General features: G+C 42.4%; 3 protein-coding genes across 12 annotated transcripts; all 3 read left to right on the top strand.

Moving 5' to 3' along the window:
- Nucleotides 1-358: 358 nt before the first annotated feature.
- Nucleotides 359-6,296, top strand: LOC139556755 (tumor protein p53-inducible nuclear protein 2-like). Of its 2 annotated transcripts, none has more exons than XM_071370939.1 (4): nt 359-522; nt 3,887-4,155; nt 4,251-4,356; nt 4,514-6,296. In XM_071370939.1, the coding sequence occupies exons 2-4, from the start codon at nt 4,038-4,040 to the stop codon at nt 4,776-4,778; spliced, it is 489 nt and encodes a 162-aa protein (XP_071227040.1). In that variant the 5' UTR covers nt 359-522; nt 3,887-4,037; the 3' UTR covers nt 4,779-6,296. The 2 variants fall into 2 exon arrangements, with proteins under 2 accessions (XP_071227040.1, XP_071227039.1); XM_071370938.1 differs by lacking the exon at nt 359-522 and adding an exon at nt 597-957.
- Nucleotides 6,297-6,515: 219 nt separating this feature from the next.
- LOC139556680 (glutathione hydrolase 7-like) lies at nt 6,516-10,801 on the top strand. 8 transcript variants are annotated; one of them, XR_011671226.1, is made up of 16 exons: nt 6,516-6,548; nt 6,842-6,994; nt 7,136-7,407; nt 7,504-7,658; nt 7,793-7,910; nt 8,102-8,169; nt 8,251-8,324; nt 8,470-8,651; nt 8,735-8,822; nt 9,066-9,238; nt 9,330-9,418; nt 9,568-9,720; nt 9,832-9,949; nt 10,090-10,159; nt 10,336-10,435; nt 10,558-10,581. XR_011671226.1 is itself a non-coding variant. In XM_071370936.1 (16 exons), the coding sequence occupies exons 2-16, from the start codon at nt 6,847-6,849 to the stop codon at nt 10,707-10,709; spliced, it is 1,980 nt and encodes a 659-aa protein (XP_071227037.1). In that variant the 5' UTR covers nt 6,516-6,548; nt 6,842-6,846; the 3' UTR covers nt 10,710-10,801. The 8 variants fall into 8 exon arrangements, 7 of the variants coding, with proteins under 7 accessions (XP_071227037.1, XP_071227034.1, XP_071227035.1 ...); XM_071370936.1 differs by having other exon boundaries at nt 7,507-7,658; nt 9,111-9,238; nt 10,090-10,227; nt 10,558-10,801; XM_071370933.1 differs by having other exon boundaries at nt 7,507-7,658; nt 10,090-10,227; nt 10,558-10,801.
- A 2,668-nt stretch (nt 10,802-13,469) lies between these two features.
- On the top strand, nt 13,470-21,778 carry LOC139556668 (ubiquitin carboxyl-terminal hydrolase CYLD-like). Of its 2 annotated transcripts, none has more exons than XM_071370912.1 (14): nt 13,470-13,586; nt 14,815-15,316; nt 16,092-16,224; nt 16,852-17,096; nt 17,214-17,382; nt 18,567-18,699; nt 18,861-18,968; nt 19,249-19,328; nt 19,478-19,544; nt 19,760-19,892; nt 20,016-20,124; nt 20,308-20,426; nt 20,571-20,775; nt 21,153-21,778. In XM_071370912.1, exons 2-14 carry the CDS (start codon nt 14,882-14,884, stop codon nt 21,338-21,340), a joined length of 2,124 nt encoding a protein of 707 aa, XP_071227013.1. In that variant the 5' UTR covers nt 13,470-13,586; nt 14,815-14,881; the 3' UTR covers nt 21,341-21,778. The 2 variants fall into 2 exon arrangements, with proteins under 2 accessions (XP_071227013.1, XP_071227006.1); XM_071370905.1 differs by lacking the exon at nt 13,470-13,586 and adding an exon at nt 13,728-14,392.
- The last annotated feature ends 1,973 nt before the right edge of the window (nt 21,779-23,751 follow it).

Genomic DNA, 23,751 nt, shown 5'->3' with positions numbered 1-23,751 from the left:
CAGTTATTCTGTGCTCTGAAATTACGAACGCAAACATAGTTTCTCTCTCTCGCGAGGTTTTCACTGGCTAGTTGTAAATGCGACTTTCAAATTAGATCCCGCCCTAGCCACAGTAAAAAAAAAAATCCCACTGCGTCAAATCAAGTGCACGAAAGGGAATTGAATGCATTGTAGGCTGTATACATTGTAACACACTTAATAACTATCATCAATTTGACACATCACGCGGCCTACCTAGCTTTAGAACTTGTTGTCAATGGATAAAGGGTTTGCGTTTACTATGTATGAGAATTCTTGAAAAAAAGAGAGAAATAGTTAAATAACCAAGAATGTTGACAACTTATTCTAATAATGACGTTTTGAAAAAGGTGGATGTAGCCTAATAATGAAAATACGTAAGCATTTATGCAATAATAGGTCTAATCTATATGCATAGGCCTAGTCAAAAATGTATTAGAATCCTGAGGTGACGACGAGGGAGCCTTCAAAGGTTGCTGCTGGTCCTTTTGCAGAGGTGTTGGTGTGAGTATTTTAGCACTAATAATAACAGTTAATTTAGGATCATTTAAGGTAATCCCCTCAAGCCTAGACAACACTGCTGCAAGTGCAACTCTTTTAACATAAAAGGCCAATACGCCCATGTAGGTCTGCACAAAATGAGGGGCAGACCCGTATCTTTTTTAACTGCGTGATTGGTTCTAAACCTCGAACGGGAGGGGGATACCGTTGCTGCGTTACTCGATCAGCTGTTTTGATTACATTTGGAAAGAAACAGTTCCAAAGACCATACAGAGAATCAAGAACAGACGCACATCTTTGGAAAAAAAGATGGTATAAACCGATAACTCATCAAATGAAAACGCATTAATGAAGTAATCGGTTACAACATCTCATCAAATACAATTTTGGGGTTAACAGAATGTCCTACTCAAACTGGGAAATATTCTGTGAATATAGGTAAGTTTTATTTGCCGTTTGTCTTTCTATTTATAGCTATCATCTGCGTGCATCCAAACCGGTCCTTTATGAACACAGTTTGCAGAATTTTGTAATTGACAGGCATTCTCCAATGCTGTAACATGAACGCAAGAGGGGCGTCTTTCCAAAAAGGAGATCATTAAATATGTCTGTGTTCTATTATTATCCAGTCTTTCGGTCGCTGAACTACCGCTGGCTGTCATTGCAACTGCCCCAATTTCAGACGAGACTTTGGTGTTATGTCACCTGCACCAAAGGAGTAGGCCTAGCTTTCATATCCAGTTTTTAATTTCAAAGTTCTTTCTCTGCTGATATAAGGCTAATGTTCAGGTTTTCTTTGTCATCGTGAAATGGTTTGTTTAGCCTTTCAGTGGTATCCCAGCCTCGTCCATTCCTTGATTCCTGCTCAAGCTGTTGTTTAGGTTTTGAATAATGACGTCAGTTGCATACACATCTGACGCATTCAGGAACGATAATCAAAGCTTGATGATGGGTTGGTTATATAAATCATCTGTGTAGTGCTAGTGCAAAAACCAACACCTGGACCTAGTGGGAGGAGGCCCAGGACCGAGTTTGGGAAACACTGCAATGGGCCACATATTTGCTCAGTTTAGTAGCTGACAATTATTTATATATACACAAAATGATGACCCGAGGGGTGCTGTTTTGGAGCCTCCATGCTTCCATCTTGGTACTCCCACACGTTGTAGAAAAATATTTTGGAAGCTATAAAAATTATGTCATTAGTGTCTACATTTGTTTTTGCCACGTTTGTTCTATTACAGACACCTTAATGCATATTTTTAAATTATGTTATGTGAGCTAAACATACAAATAAAGGATTTTTTTTGGTATATCTTAAGTATACTTGTTTAAATACACTGAACAAAAATATAAATGCAACAATTTCAAAGATTTTATTGAGTTACATTTCTTATAAGGAAATCAGTCAATTGAAATAAATGGCGAAGTAATTACAATTTAGCAATTTACACTGGAGTGATATATGTACAGATGAGGATGTGCAAGTAGAAATACTGGTGTGCAAAATAGTAGAAAAACAGATATGGGAATGAGGTAGGTAGTTGGTTGGATGGGCTATTTACAGATGGGCTGTGTACAGCTGCAGCGATCGGTAAGCTGTTCTGACAGCTGACGCTTAAAGTTAGTGAGGGAGATATGTCTCCAACTTCAGTGATTTTTTTTATTTTTATTTTATTATTTTTTTTGCAATTCGTTCCAGTCATTGGCAGCAGAGAACTGGAAGGAAAGGCTGCCAAACGAGGTGTTGGCTTTGGGGATGACTAGTGAAATATACCTGCTGGAGCACTTGCTACGGGTGGGTGTTGCAATGGTGACCAGTGAGCTGAGATAAGGCAGAGCTTTACCTAGCAAAGACTTATAGATTACCTGGAGCCAGTGGGTTTGGCGACGAATATGTAGCGAGGACCAGCCAACGAGAGCATACAGGTCGCAGTGGTGGGTCGTATATGGGGCTTTGGTGAAAAAACGGATGGCACTGTGATATACTGCATCCAATTTGCTGAGTAGAGTGTTGGAGGCTATTTTGTAAATGACATTGCCGAAGTCAAGGATCGGTAGGATAGGCAGTTTTACGAAGGTATGTTTGGCAGCATGAGTGAACGATGCTTTGTTGCGAAATAGGAAGCCGGTTCTAGATTTTATTTTGGATTGGAGATGCTTAATGTGAGTCTGGAATGAGTTTACAGTCTAACCAGACACCTAGGTATTTGTAGTTGTCCACATATTCTAAGTCAGAACCGTCCAGAGTAGTGATGCTAGACAGGCGGGCAGGTGTGGGCAGCGATCAGTTGAAGAGCATGCATTTAGTTTTACTTGCATTTAAGTGCAGTTGGAGGCCACGGAAGGAGTGTTGTATGGCATTGAAGCTCGTCTGGAGGTTGGTTAACACAGTGTCCAAAGAAGGGCCAGAAGTATACAGAATGGTTTCGTCTGCGTAGAGGTGGATCAGAGAATCACCAGCAGCAAGAGCGACATCATTAATGTATACAAAGAAAAGAGTCGACCCGAGGATTGAACCCTGTGGCACCACCATAGTGACTGCCAGAGGTCCGGACAACAGGCCCTCCGATTTGACACACTGTACTCTGTATGAGAAGTAGTTGGTGAACCAGGTGAGGCAGTCATTTGAGAAACCAAGGCTGTTAAGTCTGCCGATAAGAATGTGGTGATTGACAGAGTCAAAAGCCTTGGCCAGGTTTCCAATCTTTGGGGATCTCAGACGATACGAAAGAGAGGTTGAACAGGCTAGTAATCGGGGTTGCAACAATTGCGGCGGATACTTTTAGAAAGAGAGGGTCCAGATTGTCAAGTGTAACAGTATAACTTTAAACCGTCCCCTCGCCCTGACACGGGCGCGAACCAGGGACCTTCTGCACACATCAACAACGGTCGCCCACGAAGCATCGTTACCCATCGCTCCACAAAAGCCGCGGCCCTTGCAGAGCAAGGGGAAACCCTACTTCAAGTCTCAGACCAAGTGACGTAACCGATTGAAACGCTATTAGCGCGTACCCGCTAACTAGCCATTTCACATCCGTTACACAAGCCCAGCTGATTTGTAGGGGTCCAAATTTTGCTCTTTCAGAACATCAGCTATCTGGCTTTGGGTGAAGGAGAAATGGGGGAGGCTTGGGCAAGTTGCTGTGGGGGGTGCAGGGCTGTTGACCGGGGTAGGGGTAGCCAGGTGGACGCATGGCCAGCCGTAGAAAAATTCTTATTGAAATTCTCAATTATCGTGAATTTATCGGTGGTGACAGTGTATCCTAGCCTCAGTGCAGTGGGCAGCTGGGAGGAGGGGACAATGTTGTTACAGCAGGTTTGAGTTATGGGACCCAGACTTTATGACAATGTTTTTCTCAACCAGGTCTTTGTGAGAAGTATTTTGATACCCAAAGCCTCTGCTGCTACGTCTAAGTTTCCTGCCAAAGAAAGGAGAGGAAAGGACATCACAACCAAGTCTGTGACCCAGAGTCTGAGACAACACCTTCAACCGCCGCACAGAACAGAACCCAGTCATGTTCAGAAGGCTCACAAGTCTGTTTTTTGGAAGAGATGATGACATCTCTACAGACCAGAGGACATCCACCCCTGCAGAAATGCTTGAGGAAGGGTGGCTTCTGATCAACCATCAAGGTCAGTCTCACAGGAAGTAGTGGTTGGACTGTAGCTACATAGTGTGCTCTGCTAGAGGAAATGTTGGTAATGCTGGCTCTCTTGTTGCTCTACAGAAGTGAACCCATTGGAGGAGCAGGTAGTGGAGTGTGCTAACACATCTATCTACAGAAGTTCACCTGTCACTGAGGAGACTGAACCCATCTCAGAAACTGGCGTCAGGTGAGAGAGACTTTTGTGCATTTGACACAGGAAGTTGTCAAAGCATTTTACAATATTCGTGTTCTGCCACTGATTCCAAATATTTGATTGTCCTCGTGTATATGTGAACAGATGTGGGTGTGCATTTGTGGGCTTACAAGCATTTGTTTCTCTGCAGGATGTCAGAACCAGAGGTCCCAGTCCAAAGAAGCACCACCAGCCCCAGCCGGATCATTCGTGTATCAGTGTCCATGGCTGGACAGCTGGCTAAGGTCTCGCAGGTTGCTCGTGTCCAGAGGGCTCAGACCCGGGTGGACCGCCACCACCTCACAGGGAGCTGCATCCAGCGGCAGAACTGTGTCCGCCAGCGAGCTCAGCGCCACTCACCCCGCACACGCACAACCTACCTCCAACAGCCAGGCCACCACAACTTCAGCCACTGAACACCCAGCACCAGGGAGTGCTTTTAACACAAGAACAACAGGGACCTTTAATCTGCTCACACCATGCACACACAAACAGACATGCTCAGACACCTTCACAAATGCAACATAAATTGATTGGCAGCATATTTCCGTATAGTGAAATAAAGTCATAATTCAAACACATTTTGCATAGTTCAATATTGTGTAGATTAAGGTATTTCCCAAAGGAATCCTATCTACCCCATTTGATTCAAAACACTAAGCTTGTTACTTGGAATTGTCACTTGTTCACTGGCAGCTAAAAATTACTTTTGAACCTGTACTGTACATGACAAGAGAATGAAGATGTGAACATATCAAGGAATAAGTTCGCCCTAAATATTTCTGAAACTAAAAGCATTGTATTTGGAACAAAACACTCACCAAACCCTAAACCTCAACTAAATCTTGTAATAAATAATGTGTAATTTGAGCAAGTTGAGATGACTAAACTGTTTGGAGTAACCCTAGATTGTAAACTGTCATGGCCAAAACATATTGATGCAGTAGTGGCTAAGATGGGGAGAGGTCTGTTTATAATAAAGCAATGCTCTGCCTTCTTAACAACACTATCAACAAGGCAGGTTCTACAGGCCCTAGTTTTGTCTCACCTTGACTACTGTTCAGTCGTGTGGTCAGGTGCCACAAAAAAGGACTTAGGAAAATTGCAATTGGCTCAGAACAGGGCAGCACGGATGGCCCTTGGATGTACACAGAGATAGTGGAGGAGAGATTGACTTCATCACTACTTTTATTTATAAGAGGTATTGACATGTTGAATGTACCAAGCTGTCTGTTTGAACTACTGGCACACAGCTCAGACACCCATGCAAACCCCACAAGACATGCCACAAGAGGTCACTTCACAGTCCCCAAGTCCAGAACAGACTATGGGAGGCACACAATACTACATAGAGCCATGACTACATGGAACTCTATTCCACATCAAGTAACTGACGCAAGCAGTAAAATTAGATTGAAAAAAACAGATTAAAAAACACCTTATGGAACAGCGGGGACTGTTAAGCAACACAAACATAGGCACAGACACATGCATACACACACACATACGATAACATACGTACTATACATACACATGGATTTAGTACTGTAGATATGTGGTAGTGGTGGAGTAGGGGCCTGAGGGCACACAGTGTGTTGTGAAATCTGTGAATGTACTGTAATGTTTTAAAATTGTATAAACTGCCTTAATTTTGCTGGACCCCAGGAAGAGTGGCTGCTGCTTTGGCAGACCTAATGGGGATCCATAATAAATACAAATATCAAATGAGATATGTTTGTAGGCTTGATAGTTTGTGGCTATGGCAAAACTGTCAGTGGCATGCATATTTCTGTGCAAAGTCTATGCAAAAAATGTTTGCTAAAACATATGTTGAGGGAAATTAAAAGGTATTTGTATCATTACACGTATGTATTTTGTCAGATTGTTGTGTGTGTTAAAAACATTTCATATAGCAATAAAAAGGATGACCCACATGATTGCACCATTGTTCCTTTATTCCATTAGTGTCAGAACTGCATGATCAGGGCTATTTGGTGACCAAAAGGCATTACTAATGTAAACCAATTCAATGGTATACGACACAATATGTAAAAGATGGTTATAGAAACAGCTCAGTGTATACTACTTAAAAAAAAAAAAAGGCTGATCAATTGGTTACTTAATTGGCCAATCTGATTGGCTGAGTAATTCTTACCCCGTTTGTCATTATTCAGGTGTTAAGGCAGGTAAGAGGGAAGCTAGCAATGGAGAGCTCATAAAACTGTGTTATACTTTCTGTTCTTCTAGATTAGTAACACAGTGCAATTGTTTTTGTGCATCTCTAAATTCTACTGCGCATCTACTCTAAATTTCATTTCAGTACGTCGCCCCAAAAAACAGGAGTCATGTGTTGTACCTTTATTGTATAGCTTGTTTTCACCATGCTGACTTGCAGGTTTGCTAGTCATCAGATGGGAAGGGAGAGGGTAATCCTGTGTCTGTAATTGTACATCATCTGCTTATTTCTGTGTGAACATAGGGGAAATGGATGTGAGTCCTGAGACTAAACTTAGTAGCAGACAATCCCCAGTTGGTTACAAGAGCTTTGAGGGCTTACCTCAGTTGACTGTGGATGACACATTGACCAAAGGGCAAAATGGAAACTTTCAGAATGAGCATAACCGAAACACAGGTAGTTGGTTTGGTAGCAACTCAATGCTACTTACATGATGTCAAGTCAAATCTTGCTTGTATCAACCACAAATTGCCACACATGTACAGTAGCTTTTTAGCCCACCTCCACTCTGACAGGGTCTAAAATCTCTTCCTCCAGGACTCCATGGCGGCCTCAGTCCTGCTCCAGACCTCAGCAGTCTCCCAAAAGAATTGCCCCTGAGACATCTAGCCTCTGGGAGCCAGCACCCTAACCTGGCTGATCTAAGCTTGTCCTCCTTTAGAGAGATGGATAAGGACCTGCCGTCTGCGGGACCAAGTAGGTGTGGCCCTTGGCAGGATACCATCATACCCATCTATGCTGCTTCTCTCATCATTGCCATAGCAGTCACCACCGCTATGGTCCTGCAGATTTATCTAGGGACAAATGAGGTATGTTCTCACTTAGAAAAATGTATAGAAACTATTTAGAACAACTTTTACTTATTACCTTATTTTTTATCCTCGTTCTTACTATAATGGGGTCAGCAGGTCTTCAGAGGGAGTGTGTTGGTGACAGACCATGAACACTGTACAGAGCTTGGTCGTAGGGTGCTGAATGAACAAGGCTCCAGTGTGGATTCTGCCATTGTTGCCACCCTGTGCCTGGGAATAGTCCATCCACATGCGTCAGGTATTGGCGGGTAAGTGACTAATGCATTTGAGAAAGTTAACGGCAAGTGCACTATATATGTTGCATAATGATTGTCCAGAGGTTATCATGTGGATGGACAGGACATTTATTGTCCACCTGACTTAATTATGTATTTTTCTGTAGGGGAGGGGTGATGCTGGTTCATGACATCCGGAAGAATATTAGGAAGGTGATTAATTTCCAGGAAACGGCACCCTCTGGAATCAAGGAGGAGATCCTGCAAATTGACCCAGAGCTAAAGGTGATGTGCTGTATGACAACAGTGTATGAGTAAAAATACATAACTTATTGTAGCTCTTTCATTTTTAGGATAACACAATGTGTTGAACTATTATCTCAAATTGTGTGGCTAGTCTCAGATAGTCATGCAACATGTACACTGAGGCTTCAAAAGAGATTTTTAAATTGTAACCTCTTTCCTTAACCATCCAGCCAGGTCTGATTGTAGGTGTGCCAGGCTTGCTCAGAGGGTTGTACCAAGCCCATAAACTGTATGGAAGGTGAGGTGTTGTCGTTATGTTATGTGCAATTTTATGTTTGTGTTCAGAAGCATATACTAGGTTGTTATTGTTTCACCCTAGACTGTCATGGGAGGATATCGTCACCAGGGCTGCCAATGTAGCCAGAGATGGCTTTAATGTGTCTCACAGACTTGGTAAGGAGTGATTCACAATCATACCAAGTCTATTTCTTACTGTTTTACTTCTCATGCCTGTACAATCTGTATGAAATCCTCAATACAAGATTAGACCAATTGCAGGTTTTCACCAGTAGACTTTGATATTTGTCTAACCCTGCAGCAGAGGCCATAACCAAGGTGAAAGGTCAGAATATGTCATTGCGCTTCAGGGACATGTTCTTGCCAAGAGGCCAAGCTCTGTCCCCCGGCTCTCTTATGAAAACACCAAGTCTGGCTGCTGTCCTGGAGGCTGGGGTATCAGAATTCTACAGTGGGACTCTAACACAGGAAATGGCCAGTGAGGTAAATAAATGCGTTAGCTAAGAACATAGCCCTCAGCAAATTGCATTAAATCATACGCATATTTAACCTGTGTTGTATTTTAGGTGCAAGAAAATGGAGGAATTCTAACCAAGGAGGATCTCAGCAACTATAGTGCAGTCATAGAGCAGCCAATTGAAGGCCTGTATCAGGGTAAACATAGTCATACTTCATACTCTTTATAGGAAGTAGCCTACAAACAAGACAATTCTACAGTATGTTGGGATTAGCTGCATTTGTCGACATAATATTTTGTCTACACCAGTGGTGCCTGGTGGCACTTTAAATGGGTAGTAGGACAGGCTCATAATAATGGCTGGAACATAATGAATTGTATGGTTTCCATGTGTTTGATTCCATTCCATCCATTATTATGAGCTGTCCTCCCCTGACCAGCCTCCTCAGGTCTACATAATATTTCCTGGCAACACCCTCCCTCAGGATTTCGAGTTCTAGTGCCGCCTCCCCCTTCTATTGGTGCTGCTCTGATCTCAGCCCTCAACATTTTGGAGGACTTCCACCTGAATGGGAATGGTACAACGTATAGCGCAAACCACTGGATTGCTGAGGTACTGTATCTCAAGCTCTGAAGTGAGACCCATGTCATTTACAGTGCAGAAAAGGTTCCCCTAATAAAAGTGTATTGTATTCATTTTGAAGTCACTGAAAGCGGCCCTGACTATGGCCAGTGGGCTCGGAGACCCTGTGTATACCCCATCAGTTTCTGCACTCATCTCCAAGATGCTAAGGTAAACATTAACAAGCGTGCATTCACTTCCTCACCATGTTCTAAGTAGATTAGCCATGCAATTTAAGTCCTTCTGAAATGCAATGACAGGAATTTCTGTGAACAATTGTCCTCTGATCTATATGCCTTATATCTGTGTCTCTGTTAAAGCAAGCCACAGGCTGTAGTGCTCCGTCAGTTGATCAGTGACTCGCAGGCATCTCCTCCCAGACACTACTCTACTGTCTATGACCTGCCGAGTGGAGCTGTGGCTAGCCAGGTGGTCGTGATGGGTCCCGATGACATCATTGTGTCTGTCACCAGGTGCTGTGATTAGGAGCTTACCTGAAGGAGATAACATGTTTACATTAGCATTATGGATATGGTGTGGGATAGCTTAAGTCTTGCACTTGTTAATTTTTTTAAATGTTTCAGCTCACTGAACAGGCCCTTTGGAAGTAGAATATTAACCCCTTCAGGCATTCTCCTGAACAGCCAGATCTTGGACTTCTCCTGGCCAATTAAAACCCAGGGACTGTTCATATCGAACCTGGTAACAACATACCACAGTACAATGGAAGTTTAGGCTGTATAATGTATAAACATAACATTCTACACTTTCAATCTTAGCCCCAGATAGAGAAACAACCATTTTGTAAAAATATCCTATATCAACACTTGTTTTCTTTGCAGACGAACAGGGTCCAGCCAGGCAAGCGGCCTCTGTCATTTATTATGCCAACAATTGTGATACCATCTCTAGGTAAATGTGGATCCTATGTGGCCCTGGGATCTTCTAATGGAGAGCACAGCCTCAGTGGTGTCACCCAGGTCTGACACGTAAAAAAACAAACATACTCTTTAACAAAAGGCATGAACATTATCTAAAAGTTAATGTCCTTGTAATTTCATTACCTTTCATTGTGCTATTTGTTTCAGGTCTTGATTAATATTTTGTCATATAACAAAAATCTGAATGATAGCATATCACTGGGACGACTCCATCCCCAACTTCAGCCGAGCAGACTCCTGGTGGACTGTGAGCATTTCTGACGTTTTCTTTATCTACACTCAATTGTGGGTGGGAAATCAGCTTTGAAATGGTTTGAAACCTCAACTCACTTTTTTCTAATTCATATCTTCCCAACTATCTCCCCTCAGCTGAGTTCCTGGAGGAGGATGTGAAGGTGTTGCGTCTGAAAGGACACGCTGTCTACAGGGTGGGGCTGCTGTCCCTTGTGCAGGGTGCCCAGAAAACCAACGACATCATTAGGGGCATTGTTGATCCTCGTGCTGTGGCTGGCTCTGCCTAGCTTTCTGAGAATATGGCTTTATTTCAATGTGAACATAAGAATATTAAGTAATATTTGAGTTGTATGTTTATTAAATAATTCATGTATTACAATTTTAGATTTTCCTATGTGATGATGGCAGGCGTGCAGCTTTCACTGGGGGCGGTGGGGACATATCCCCCCCACATTCTGAAATGGCATTTTTGTCCTCTCCTAAGTGTTATCATTGGAAAGTGATACAAAACGAGGCAACGGTGTGCTTTAGAACTATGCGGACGCCTCTGAGCGGTCGGTTAGACTGTTTGGAGTGTTTTTATCCGACTGGTTCCCCAACAAAAAATTATAATAAAATATGTCCCTCCTGGATGATGGCAGATCCAATATAAAGGTGGTAGACATCACAGGAGGCTGATGAAGGGAGGACCGCTCATAATAATGGCCTGGAACGGCATCAGACACATGGAAACCATGTGTTTGATGCCATTCAGCTCCAGCCGTTACCACGAGCCCGTCCGCCCCAATTAAGGTGCCACCAACCTCCTGTGGTGGACATGAATTTCATCTCAGATTCTGTGTGTGAAGATGTGAGTAGCCTATACCCATCAACCTAGGTCACAATAGTATTGGTTGTCCAATAGGGGGCACTACTTTCCTAGGCAGAACTAGATAAATATAGTTTGGCCTAATGTTTGGTAGAAGTTAGAGGCAAATACATTATCGCTCAATCGCTTTACAAATCAGACATTTGCTGTTAGTCACTGCTGTTTTGTCGAGGTAAAGATAGTCCATATAGCCACCAGCTACTGTATATCTCCAATAATTTACTTCATGTGTGAATGTTGACTCCCAAACAAGCCACTAAACCCTGCTCCTAATAATGAGTGCAGCGTGGGATGGGTTGAAATGGTAAATATCCAGATTTTAAAAAGTTACTTGATCTTATTCAAATATCAGTGGCACTGTCAACCCTTACATTAAAGGCATGTGTCTATGTTTTAATTGTTGGTTTGAACTCTTTAGCTTGTTAATCAGCAGCCCCAAAGTATTAAACTGTGTGCTCAACACCTTCCTTACAATACATACTCTCCTACTAGCAAGGGCCTCTTCGGAGTAGAGAATGTGCCAAAGGGCTGATGTCATAGAAAACTGGCATAGGAAGGTTGACAAGCAAATACACACATCCAATGCCACTATAAAAAGACAAAACAGTATCATAATGGCTTGAGAACACATATGAAGCTTTCTGTTATTGAGAATAATACAAAACCATATTATGACAGATGACTACCACAGATGACTAACCACATATTCCTGGGTGATGGATTATGTCGCTGGCCAGCCCATATGGAAAATGAAGGTATTTAATATACAGTGCCTTCAAAGTATTCACACCCCTTTACTTTTTCCACATTTTGTTGCATTACAGCCTGAATTTAAAATGTATTAAATTGAGAAAAACTATTGACTGGCCTGCCTACACAAAATATCCCGTTATGTCAAATTGGAATTGTTTTTCAACATTTGTACAAATTAATTAAAAATTAAAAACTGAAATGTCTTGAGTCAATAAGTATTCAACCCTTTTGTTAGGGCAAACCTAAATAAGTTCAGGAATAAAACTTGGCTTAACAAGTCACATAAATTGCATGGACTCACAGTGTGCAATAATAGTGTTTTAGATAATTTTGAATGGCTACCTAACCTCTGTATCCCACGCTCGAGCAGTGAATTTCAAACACATATTCGGCTAAAAAGACCAGGGAAGTTTTCCAATGCCTCGCAAAGAAGGGCACCTATTTGGTAGATGGGTAAAAAATAAAAAAGCAGACACTGAATATCCATTTGAGCATGGCCAAATCTACACTGGAGTTGCTTACCAAGAAGACAGTGAATGTTCCTGAGTGGCTGAGTTACAGTTTTGACTTAAATCTGCTTGAAAATCTATGGCAAGACCTGAAAATGGTTGTCTAGCCATGATCAACAACCGATTTGACAGAGCTTGAAGAATTTTGAAAAGAATAATGGGCAAATGTTTCACAATCCAGGTGTGAAAAGCTCTTAAGAGATTTACCCAGAAAGATTCACAGCTGTAATCACTGCCAAAGGGGATTCTAACATGTATTGACTCAGGTTTGAATAGTTATCTCATCAAGATATACAGTACTAGTGTTTTATTTTTCAAGATTTTTTTCAACAAATGTTACAAATTTTCTTTCACTGACATTACAGATTATTTTGTGTAGATCGTTGACCAACATGTTTGCTATTAAATCAATTTTAATCCCACTTTGTAACAACAAGATGTGTGTGGAAAAGTCAAGGGTTGTGAATATTTTCTGAAAGCATGTATGTACATACATGCTGGGAATTCAAAATATATTTACATATATGTCCAGAATATATTTATGAAATATATAACTTGAGCATATCATAGAATATTTATGTGAATTTATTTTAAATTATAAACTGGGTGGTTCAAGTCCTGAATGCTGATTGGCTGACAGCCGTGGTATATCAGACCGTATACTACGGGTATGACAAAACATTTATTTTTACTGCTCTAATTACATTGGTAACCAGTTTATTATAGCAATAAGGCACTCTGTAAGGTTTGTGGTATGCCCAATATACCACGGCTAAAGGCTGTGTCCAGGCACTCTGCTATGCCTTGTGCCTAAGAACAACCCTTAGCCGTGGCATATTGGCCATATGCCACACCCCCTCGTGCATTATTGCTTAAATATATGTTAATTAAAAACATAATTATCCCGATCTGTCAATCACAATTTTAAACGTCCCTAGCCCCCCTTCTCCAGCCTCGCGTCTAAACTGACAATGCAGCGGTTTAATTTTCATCAGATGAAAAGCAGCTGTCAAGCGCCCAAAATCTTTCTCATGGTGAATGCCATTTTATTTGATTATATAATCCGAACAATTATTTAAAATATGTTTTCACCTGGTGGGTGACAAAGGAAGAAGATATTTTCTTCAACTGCCTGCAAGCAAGAGTTTTCAATGAGCTAGCTAACACAGCTAGCTAATGAACGTTAGTTAGCTAACAGCTAGCTAGCTCCTTTTAGTTTGCTGCACCACCACAACAACACGCAGTGTGACCGACCAAGGTTATGACCAGATGGTGTTTTTGTTTCTAACAATAGGCCTAGGGCATACATGTTTAAAATATATATATATATATGTGCATAGCTGATATTCCCTCTGTCACTCATGGGGAGGGGGATATTATATTGTAGATCATAAGAGTGGTAACGTTAACATTACCCCACATTGAAGTTTAAATACCCGAGTAGGCTACTCTGTCTTGATACTGTTAAATTATTTGCAACACTGTGATTGACAACCTGCAATTTTCTGTGACTGATACAATAAGTAACAGTTACTTGCTTAGTAAATAACCACTATCATGTAGCTAACGTTAGATATAACGTTACCCAAATTCTAGTGATCATTTGTGAATTCTCTGACGCAATATTATCTTGAAGAAAAATCACGATTTCCATGCTGAATTGTCTCTGTCAGATAGAGAACAGTATAAAACGGGCGTGTTCGGTCACAGAGCTACAGTATCAGTTAACTGGGCTGAATGACTTCCTTATTCCGAGCTACGGTCGCGAGGATTTAGTTTACCTTGCAATCGATGTGTGTAGTACTTCGGAGTAACTGCTCTTCAAATACTTGGAAAAACGGTCAGTAAGATTGACTCACTTACATTTTAGTAATAAAAGACAATTACTAGAGATACATTGTTGCCAGTGAGTACAGGTAGTACACATGTATCTTATTTTGTTGAAACAATGTGATAAAACCCTTACAAAGTGTTACCACTGAGATTGATGTTCAATTATCGTTAAAAACTGCCAAAAGTCACGACAAAAAAAAAATCCTAAACTGAATTGATTTCAAAAACTGTATACCCAAATAATGTATAAAGGAAGTCCTTTTACATTCCTTGCTTCTACCTATCTGTCACTTCTTTGTAAATTAGAGTCTTTAAAGCCGTGCTTTGAGTGTGACAGCACAATGGAATGGCTGTGAATTCACATTCTCATAATACAAGTGAACGATCAGAAGGATACAATAATACTTTCTTTACTTCTTTCCCTGACAGAGTGGCTGCTAGTCACACAACGTCTGCATTGCTTGTCAGCAGGAATATTGTGCACTTTAGAAGAGGGATGGAATCAAAAAGAGAAGGGAAGGACAAGTTCTTTATAGTGACACGGGGGAAGGCGAGAAAAGGCTTCGCAAGAGGATGTATCGGCCGTGTGGAGGCAGAGATGCAGAAGGGAGAGCTGATGGGACTGTTGTACGGAGGTGGCAGCAGTGGGGGTAACCCTAAGAGTGGGGGCATGGTGAAGATGGAGGACACATATCCCCTCACCTGCCACCAGGCCCAGCTGCTGCTCTTTGTGTCCCCCTCCAGCAAACGCCTGGAGCTCCTGTGTAACCCCCAGCTTTTTTTGGCTATCTGTGTGCTGTCTCAGGATGACCTGGTGGTGGTGAAGCACAAGAAGGGTCACCAACCAGGGCTGGTTAGGAACCTAATGCTGATCGGTAAGAAGGAGAACCAAGGGGACCTGCTGATGCTGGGCTTTGAGGTTGAGTTTGTGGTGAGTATACAACTTATATAAATCTGGTATATTTAAGTCCGTATCAGGTATATAAGTCCGTATCAGCATAGACACTGCCATAGAGAAAGTTGAATAACTTTTAGCATTTTGTCCAATGTATAAGCAAATAATCAGGAATTTCTACTGTCTTTGATCCTCTCATCGATAATTGAAAAATGTAGCCTAATGATTACACAGTATGACAGACACTGTAAACTGTACATGTCAAGTACACCTGAACCTCTCATTGATTTACATGAGTTTCAGGAAGTGACAACAGGAGACAAGAATGTCTCTCACGCTGTGATCACACCGACAGCGTCATTGCATTTTGGTACACCAGAAGTACATTCATTTCCAATGGAACGCTGCATTTGCCTTGCAGCATTGCGTTGCAGAGGCAGTTGCAGTGCATTCTGTATGGTGCATATTTGGATTTATCAAACGTATGCGTCAAACTGTATGCATAGACAGCTTGACATAAATGATAGCAGAAGGTTGTTTTACTTTTGTTGCACACATATCCAGATGATGCTGCGTACCATTTTGCACAACGACACTGTAGGTGTGAACGAGGCATCAGGGGAAGATCCATAATGTTATCGGATTAGTTGCAGCACATAACTTTTCCGTAACATCTGAAACTTAACACTGGGGAATTTGCAGTTGCTCGAATGCATTTTGTTGTATTTCTGGCTTACCAGTAAAAATTCTCAGCATTGCTACTGTATAGGGATTGTGTTTACTTTATCTATTTTTTTCCTTTCCATTTCAGCAAGACTCTAATCAAACAGTGTCATCTAAGAAGCCCGCCCCTCTTCCCCTGTTCAGTGCAGCAGACATTGTCCAGGTTGTCCCAGCGTACTCTGTAGGCCTTGGCCCTCGCTGGAAAGACAGTCATTCAGAGGGTCAGTAGTGCATGTTTACTTGCTGGTGTTCAATCCCCATGCATTCTCATTGATCAGTAAGCAAGCACATAGGCCTACATGCATTTATTTACAAAATATGACACATTTACCTGGCTTTTCTAGTCTTTAAACCCATTACATACTTTACTTGTTTTCTTGTAAGAAGCACAGCAATGGTGCCAGGAAAGAATATCAGCTTTCAGAAGCCAGTGGCTTTGGGCTCTCATTTCAAACGTGCTTCGCAAAGACATAATTCTTTGAACGGTTATCATCATTTTAGGACTTGCTGCGCATTGGGGCACCTGCAAGCAAAATACCCCTCCACCCGCCTCCCCCTTATCAGAAAGAAATTTTAAAATATAAGTGCTACACGTTATTGGACGGCAATGAGCAGCACCTGTGGCTAGACAGTGTGCAAAGTGCGGTTCCTTGTACAGAACTGGTAAAACTGGCCCAGGTGCTCTGGAATGTAGCAGCAGAGATCATCACATGCTCTGAGCTCTCTGCATACCTCTTATGGAGATAGACATGTTTACCACAGATCAGTCTCATGACATGGGTCTTGTGACAAGGACAGAAACCATGTGATCTGTCATTCTTACCCCTCTTCAACTTCTTCTCCCCCAGGTCTAAACAGAAAGGCGGTGTCACGTATCAACTCCATGCCTAATATGGGATCTCGTGGACGACAAGTGAGAGATATAAACCACGTAGACCAGAGTGTCACCCCACCCGAAAGCCTGTCATACCACACTTTTGATGTGGGATCCCTGGTGGAGGTAACGTCCAACACTGGGATCATTGTATATGGGGTAATCCAGTGGATGGGCGTCCTTTCAGAAAATAAAAACGACTGGGTTGGAATTGAGCTGGTGAGTGTAATGTGAACTGTTTAAGCAATGTTATTGAGCTTACCTATTAATTCTCCTTCCTGAGATTTCAATATCTCAATCAGATTTGATTCCTCAGCAACTCTTTTTTGCCATCAGGATTATGAGGTGAATAATTGCTCAGACGGGACGTATGGAGGCCAGCGGTATTTCACTTGTAAAGGGGGCAGGGCCTTATTTGTGCCCCTAACAAAGTGCAGTCCAGATGGAAGGTTCCTATGTCCCCGCTCTGAAAAGGAGACCTTCAAAGCCACAAATATCCTCCCAGGTTAGACACTACTTGTATAGGTCCTTCCTAACACTAACACATGCAGAAACGGTGTCGATAATCTCAGGTTGTGACGTTGTAATAATAGCCTTATAATCATTGGTTTGCATCCCACACATCAAATCAAAGTTTATTTGTCACGTGCGCTGAATACAACAGGTGTAGACCTTACAGTGAAATGCTTACTTACAGGCTCTAACCAATAGTGCAAAAAAGGTATTAGGTGAACAATAAGTAGGTAAAGAAATAAAACAACAGTAAAAAGACAGGCTATATACAGTAGCGAGGCTATAAAAGTAGCGAGGCTACATACAGTCACCGGTTAGTCAGGCTGATTGAGGTAGTATGTACATGTACATATGGTTTAAGTGACTATGCATATATGATGAACAGAGAGTAGCAGTAGCGTAAAAGAGGGATTGGCGGGTGGTGGGTGGGACACAATGCAGATAGCCCGGTTAGCCACTGTGCGGGAGCACTGGTTGGTCGGCCCAATTTAGGTAGTATGTACATGAATGTATAGTTAAAGTGACTAAGCATATATGATAAACAGAGAGTAGCAGCAGCGTAAAAAGAGGGGTTGGAAGGGCCTCCCGGGTGGCGCAGTGGTCTGTGCTAGCTGTGCCACTAGAGACTTTGGGTTCGAGCCCAGGCTCTGTCGCAGCCGGCCGCGACCGGGAGGCCCATGGGGCGGCGCACAATTGACCTAGCGTCGTCCGGGTTAGGGAGGGTTTAGCCGGTAGGGATATCCTTGTCTCATCGCGCACTAGCGACTCCTGTGGCGGGCCCGGGCGCAGTGCGCGCTGACCAGGTCGCTAGGTGTACGGTGTTTCCTCCGACACATTGGTGCGGCTAGCTTCCGGGTTGGATGCTCGCTGTGTTAAGAAGAAGTGCGGCTTGGTTGGGTTGTGTTTCGGAGGACGCATGACTCTCGACCTTCGCCTCTCCCGAGTCCGTACAGTAGTTGTAGCGATGAGACAAGACAGTAACTACTAACAATTGGATACCACGAAATTGGGGGTAAAATTTTTAAAAAGAGGGGTTGGGGGCGGCACACAATGCAAATAGTCCGGGTAGCCATAAACCATACACACAATGACCCAAACACAGCAGATATAAAGCATTCATCAGTTGTATTTCTATTATCTAAGTGGTACCTTATGTTTTTGTTTGGTTTGCATCAGTCACTCCATTGGAGGAAACCGATGAGAATGTTCCTCCTATCCCTGAGTCGGAAGCCTTGTCTTTGCTCGTGGGCAAGATGAAGGGGATCCAGGGGCACTACAACTCCTGCTACCTCGATGCCACTCTCTTCAGGTAAACTTACTTCCTCTAGCTCATTGTTCCTAACTCATAGTTGTATGACAATTTTACACTGTTGGGCATCATTTTTTGTTGAGCCCAGTTTCTTGTAAGAATGACTTAATGCTGCGCCAGGACCACTGCCAAGCTAACAAAGGTAATACATCTTTCCACAGTCTGTTCAGCTCATCCATGACCCTGGACAGTGTTTGCCACAAACCAGCTGACACAGAACAGAGCATATCTCGCTCTCTGAGGAAAGACATCGTTAACTGTTTGCGCCGGTATAAACATTCTGTACTTTTTTCTAGATCCTCTTGACCCTCAGTCGTGCCTGTATTATCAACTGCTCTTCAAAATAAGGGCGTTATGACATTGTAATCTACCCAGACTGAGAAAGAAAAAGCCTTCTCTCAATGCATGTCTGGTATTACTCTGGCACATTGGTAGTGTATGTTCAGGCCCAGTATATGCACTTTATATGAATGTGCATTTCCATGTGTTGTGTGTTGTGTGTATTTCTGTGTGGCCACTGAGAGTGACATCAGTGTGTGTAATCCACAGACAAGGTTTTGTGCCTGCTGAGAGTGTAATGAACTTCCGCAAGCAACTCGGCTGTGACACCTTTGTAACAGAAGAGAAAGGTACTCACACACTTCTCATAGTGTTGTTTCTATGGGTCTCTTAACATAAATGTGATACCAGCTAAGGGAAATTATGTTTAAATTATCATTTTTAAGGGGCTGCAGTGTCTCTGATTTCTCCTAAATGGTGTTATCCTGCCTCCCTGCAGACCCTGAAGAGTTCATCACAATCCTTCTACAGCGGGTGCTGTGCATGGAGCCATTGCTTAAACTCAGGTTTGAACCAGTCACCTTTCTCTGCTGCTCTATTTGACCTCCTGACCCATATCTTTCTCTTTCTTGCAGGTTATGCTGTAGGCTACTTATTGCTCCTTGCTTACCCTCCTCACTTTGCTCATCTCCATTCTAATTGTCTGGACTTTTCTCTGAGTTTCTGTTTCGTCACTCTGCCATGATTGAGTTGCTTAGCTTGATTGTTCTCTGGGTTTCAGATCGAATAACGACACATCTCAGGATGCCTACACATTCCAGATTATTCTGGATAAGGAGCAGGTGACACAGACTCCCACGGTTCAGCAGCTGCTGGATACCTCCTTCCTGTCTTGTGGCCTCAAGTTTGAGGAGGTTGGTGGTACTGTGCAAGGTTGTCTAAGGAGCTATGTTTACGAGGCCTTGTAGGCTGCCCACGTTTTTTTTGGAAGGCAATCCCTTTGCTCTAATGTTTATTGTTTCTAATATATCCCTCAGATCCCATCCTGTCTCATGGTCCAGATGCCAAGGTTTGGGAAAAAGTACAAGATGTTCCCCCACATCATCCCCTCAACAGAGCTTGACATCACAGATCTTCTGTACAACTGTGAGTTACACCATCAGTCAATGTAATGAAGACTGACAGAGTGTTTTTGCAAAACGCTGGTCACACGTCTGCCACGTATGTAACTATCAATTAAAGGCCATACAGTAACTCCCTACTCATAGCTTGCCATAGTAAACTGTCTTCAGGTTGAGTGACAGCTTCCCACCTTCTTTCTCCCATCAGCCCCCCGAGAGTGCTTCCTCTGTGGGCGTTTGGCAGAGTATGAGTGCCCCCAGTGCCTACAGGACCGCAAGCTCCAGCCAGGAAGAGTCAAACAGTACTGCACTACTTGCAAGACACAGGTAGACACCGTTAAGCAGCATTACTGTTTGATTTACATCTTTTCTACCTGCAAGTGTATTGATTTATTTTTCTTTATCTTACTGAATCTCCCTCTCTACTTTCCCTCTTCCCCTCCTCCATCTCCACTTCTCCCTTTGTGACAGGTGCACACTCATCCATCTCGGAAGGGCCACTGCCCTAGAGCCCTGGCAGTGCCAGCGGAGGTTCCGGCAGATGCCCCTTTACCCAGGCACATGATGCAGTTGTTCGCTGTGCTCTGCATCCACACCAGCCACTATGTGTCTTTTGTGAAGTATGGGCCTGGCCCTCGCTCCTGGCTCTTCTTCGACAGCATGGCAGACAGATGTGGTGAGATTGACCTCAAAGAACACAATTATTTTATAAATAAGAATTTAGTCTATTGCCATCACAAGTCTGAAGCACTGTTTATTTTAAAACCTATTCAGTGGATGTGTGTTAATGGCATCGGGTTGGTAAAACAATCTAAAAGGAAGAACATACTACTATTTTCATTTCTCCCGAGGTGCTGAACAAACAATCATGACTGTACAATTGCAGACTGTTCCATGCTTTGATGTTATTTGTCTTTCCTTTTCACTAGATATCCAATAACATGCTTTGTCTCTGAACCTCCTGACTTGATATTGAGATAACACTGCACCCTGACATAGGTCTAGTCTTATCTATCTTCCACTCAGATAAATAATCGTCTGCCCCCTCTACAGGTGATGACCACAGTGGCTACAACATTCCAGAGATCAGGGCTTGTCCCGAGGTGGGTGACTTCCTGTCTCAGTCAGAGGAGGAGCTAGTGTGGGCTGACCCCTCCCAGGCTGGAGAGCCTGTCCGCAGGCTGCTGTGTGACTCCTACATGTGTTTGTACCAGAGCGCATCCATGGCACTCTACAGATAAAGCCAGCACAAGGCTGAAGTGTACTGAAGAGAACACAGTGTTCTCACAACAGTGCTAAAATAACCTTGGTTTCAGCATCGCCATGGCATCAGTTCGTTTTCACAAAAACAAAACACTGATGATTAGTTGAAGAACTTAAACTTTAAAGGGATGCTTCTATGATAACTGAAATAATCACCAAGGTCTTCTCAAATGTTTTCCTTTGTCAATGTAATTGACCTTTGTTTCAATGAAGGTTGATTGATGAAGTTGGGGTTAGGAAGGGCAATTGAACTATTGGTAATGTTTTATTGTTGCACATTTCTATGTAAACATATAGTATACTGTAGATTTATGGAATTGAAGTGGATCTATGACTGCTTGTGGAATTCTGTTGAATGTCAGTGTTTTCCGGCTTTTTTTATGTTGAAGGAATGAAATAATATATTATATACTGTAGTACCTTGTGTTTTATTGACTGAAAATGTTGTTGAAATGAAAAGGTCTAAGTTATCCATTCCCAGTTTAATTTGGTTGTAATAGTCTGCTTAAAATGATCAAAATGTGCATTTAAACTATTTCAATTGTGCTTCAGTTAAGATTGAATTATGCCCAGAAATACCCCAGTTCTTAAAAAAACATATTTTGGGTATGGAAGGGAGATCAGGGGTCCCCAATTACATTAAGCCACAGATTGATTTTTATTGAGCAGATTTTAGGGGGCTGAAACAAGTATAAATAATTAGTAACCTGCAAATTGACTGAAGAAGCCCAAACAGATATAGTATTTGACAAAAACATTGATTACATTGGGATACAATCACATTATTGCTCTATTTATGCGTGGGAATACTTGGGAACAGATTTCTTAAATTAAAATCACTTTGATCTGATTTCCTGGTAATTTTACAGTCTTACGTCCAACAACGAAAAACCTTTTTATGAAAATAAATTAAATCAGAACACTTGGGGCCAAATAAAATCACTGGGACCTCTTTACCAGGCGGTGTCAAAGGAAGGCCTTAAAAACTGTCAAAGACTCTGAAAACAGAGACTGTTGTCTCTGCTACTGCACAGCTAGCGGTACCAATGCACCAACAGGACCCTGAACAGCTTCTACCCCCAAGTCATAACGCTACTAAATAGTTAATAACCAAATAGCTACCTGGACAATCTGCATTGACGACCCTCTTTGCACTAACTCTTTTGACTGCTGCTTATTATCTATGCTGTCGCCTAGTCAATTTACCCTGTAATTATCTACCTATCTACCTAGCTCGTAACCCTCACATCGACTCGGTACTGGTACCCTGTGTATGTAGCCAAGTTATCGTTACTCATTGTGTATTTATTCCTTGTGCTATTATTTATTTGTTTTCCTTCATTGTTAGGAACGTCCCTGTAAGTAAGCATTTCCTGGTTAGTCTACACCAGTTGTTTACGAAGCATGTGACAAATAACATTTGATTTTATGTCAAGGTTTACTCTTATGTTGAATTCTTTAAAATAGACAGATTAAGAGCTTGGGTTTGCAAGAGGTAGGGATGGGCTGTTGATAAAGCTGCTGGGTAGGTGGTTATGCCTGAATTCTGGCCTGAGTACAGCTATTGATGAGGCCAGGGAAGTTAAAAGGGCTGAGAAGCCCTCTTGTGGAGAAAATGTATATCAAGAGGATTCAATGTCTCACACAGTGGAAAAAGTAGTTATGGTATGGAAGTGATTGACCTTTAAAAAAAACCCATCTAATTCCAAAATCATGGGCATTAATATGGAGTTGGTCTCCCCCTCTGCTGCTTTAACAGCCTCCACTCTTCTGGAAAGGCTTTCCACTAGACGTTGGAAAATTTCTGCGAGGACTTGCTTACATTCAGCCACAAGAGCATTAGTGAGGCCGGGCACTGATGTTGGGAGATTAGGCCTGACTCGCAGTCAGCATTCCAATTCATCCCAAAGGTGTTCGATGGGGTTGAGGTCAGGGCTCTGTGCAGGCCTGTCAAGTTCTTCCACACCGATCTCAACAAACCATTTCTGTATGGACCTCGCTTTGTGCACGGGGGCATTGTCATGCTGACACAGTAAAGGGCCTTCCCCAAATTGTTGCTGCAAAGTTGGAAGCACAGAATCATGAAAAACAGCCCCAGACTATTATTCCTCCTCCACCAATCTTGACAGTTGGCACTATGCAATGGGGCAGGTAGCGTTGTCCTTGTGAAGTGGTGGGGTTGGATCCAGGTGCAGAGAATGGACCAGATGAGGAATCAGTGATTTGGGATAAATGTAAATAGTTTACGAAAAATAAGGTAACAGAAGGATCACAGTAATACTGGGAAAAAAATTAAACACTAGGACTAGATGACTTACTCAGGCGAAACACAGAGCAACCGAAATCAAGCTTCTGCAAACAAGAACAGAAAACACCTATTTTAAAAGGG

Source organism: Salvelinus alpinus, chromosome 2 (genome assembly GCF_045679555.1).
Source record: "Salvelinus alpinus chromosome 2, SLU_Salpinus.1, whole genome shotgun sequence".
Classification (NCBI taxonomy): Eukaryota; Metazoa; Chordata; class Actinopteri; order Salmoniformes; family Salmonidae; genus Salvelinus; species Salvelinus alpinus.
Note: the sequence above shows the minus strand (reverse complement) of the source record. Positions and strands in the feature narration are given on the sequence as shown.

Excerpts from the sequence above, each read along its gene's own strand:
- LOC139556755 (XM_071370939.1), top strand. The coding sequence starts at position 4,038 with ATGTTCAGAAGGCTCACAAGTCTGTTTTTTGGAAGAGATGATGACATC. Across the intron at positions 4,156-4,250 it reads GCTTCTGATCAACCATCAAG|AAGTGAACCCATTGGAGGAG; the intron begins GTCAGTCTCACA and ends GTTGCTCTACAG. Across the intron at positions 4,357-4,513 it reads ATCTCAGAAACTGGCGTCAG|GATGTCAGAACCAGAGGTCC; the intron begins GTGAGAGAGACT and ends GTTTCTCTGCAG.
- LOC139556680 (XM_071370924.1), top strand. The coding sequence starts at position 6,847 with ATGGATGTGAGTCCTGAGACTAAACTTAGTAGCAGACAATCCCCAGTT. Across the intron at positions 6,995-7,135 it reads TGAGCATAACCGAAACACAG|GACTCCATGGCGGCCTCAGT; the intron begins GTAGTTGGTTTG and ends CTCTTCCTCCAG. Across the intron at positions 8,823-9,065 it reads AATTGAAGGCCTGTATCAGG|CCTCCTCAGGTCTACATAAT; the intron begins GTAAACATAGTC and ends TCCCCTGACCAG.
- LOC139556668 (XM_071370912.1), top strand. The coding sequence starts at position 14,882 with ATGGAATCAAAAAGAGAAGGGAAGGACAAGTTCTTTATAGTGACACGG. Across the intron at positions 17,383-18,566 it reads AGCCACAAATATCCTCCCAG|TCACTCCATTGGAGGAAACC; the intron begins GTTAGACACTAC and ends GGTTTGCATCAG. Across the intron at positions 20,776-21,152 it reads CAGCATGGCAGACAGATGTG|GTGATGACCACAGTGGCTAC; the intron begins GTGAGATTGACC and ends CCCCCTCTACAG.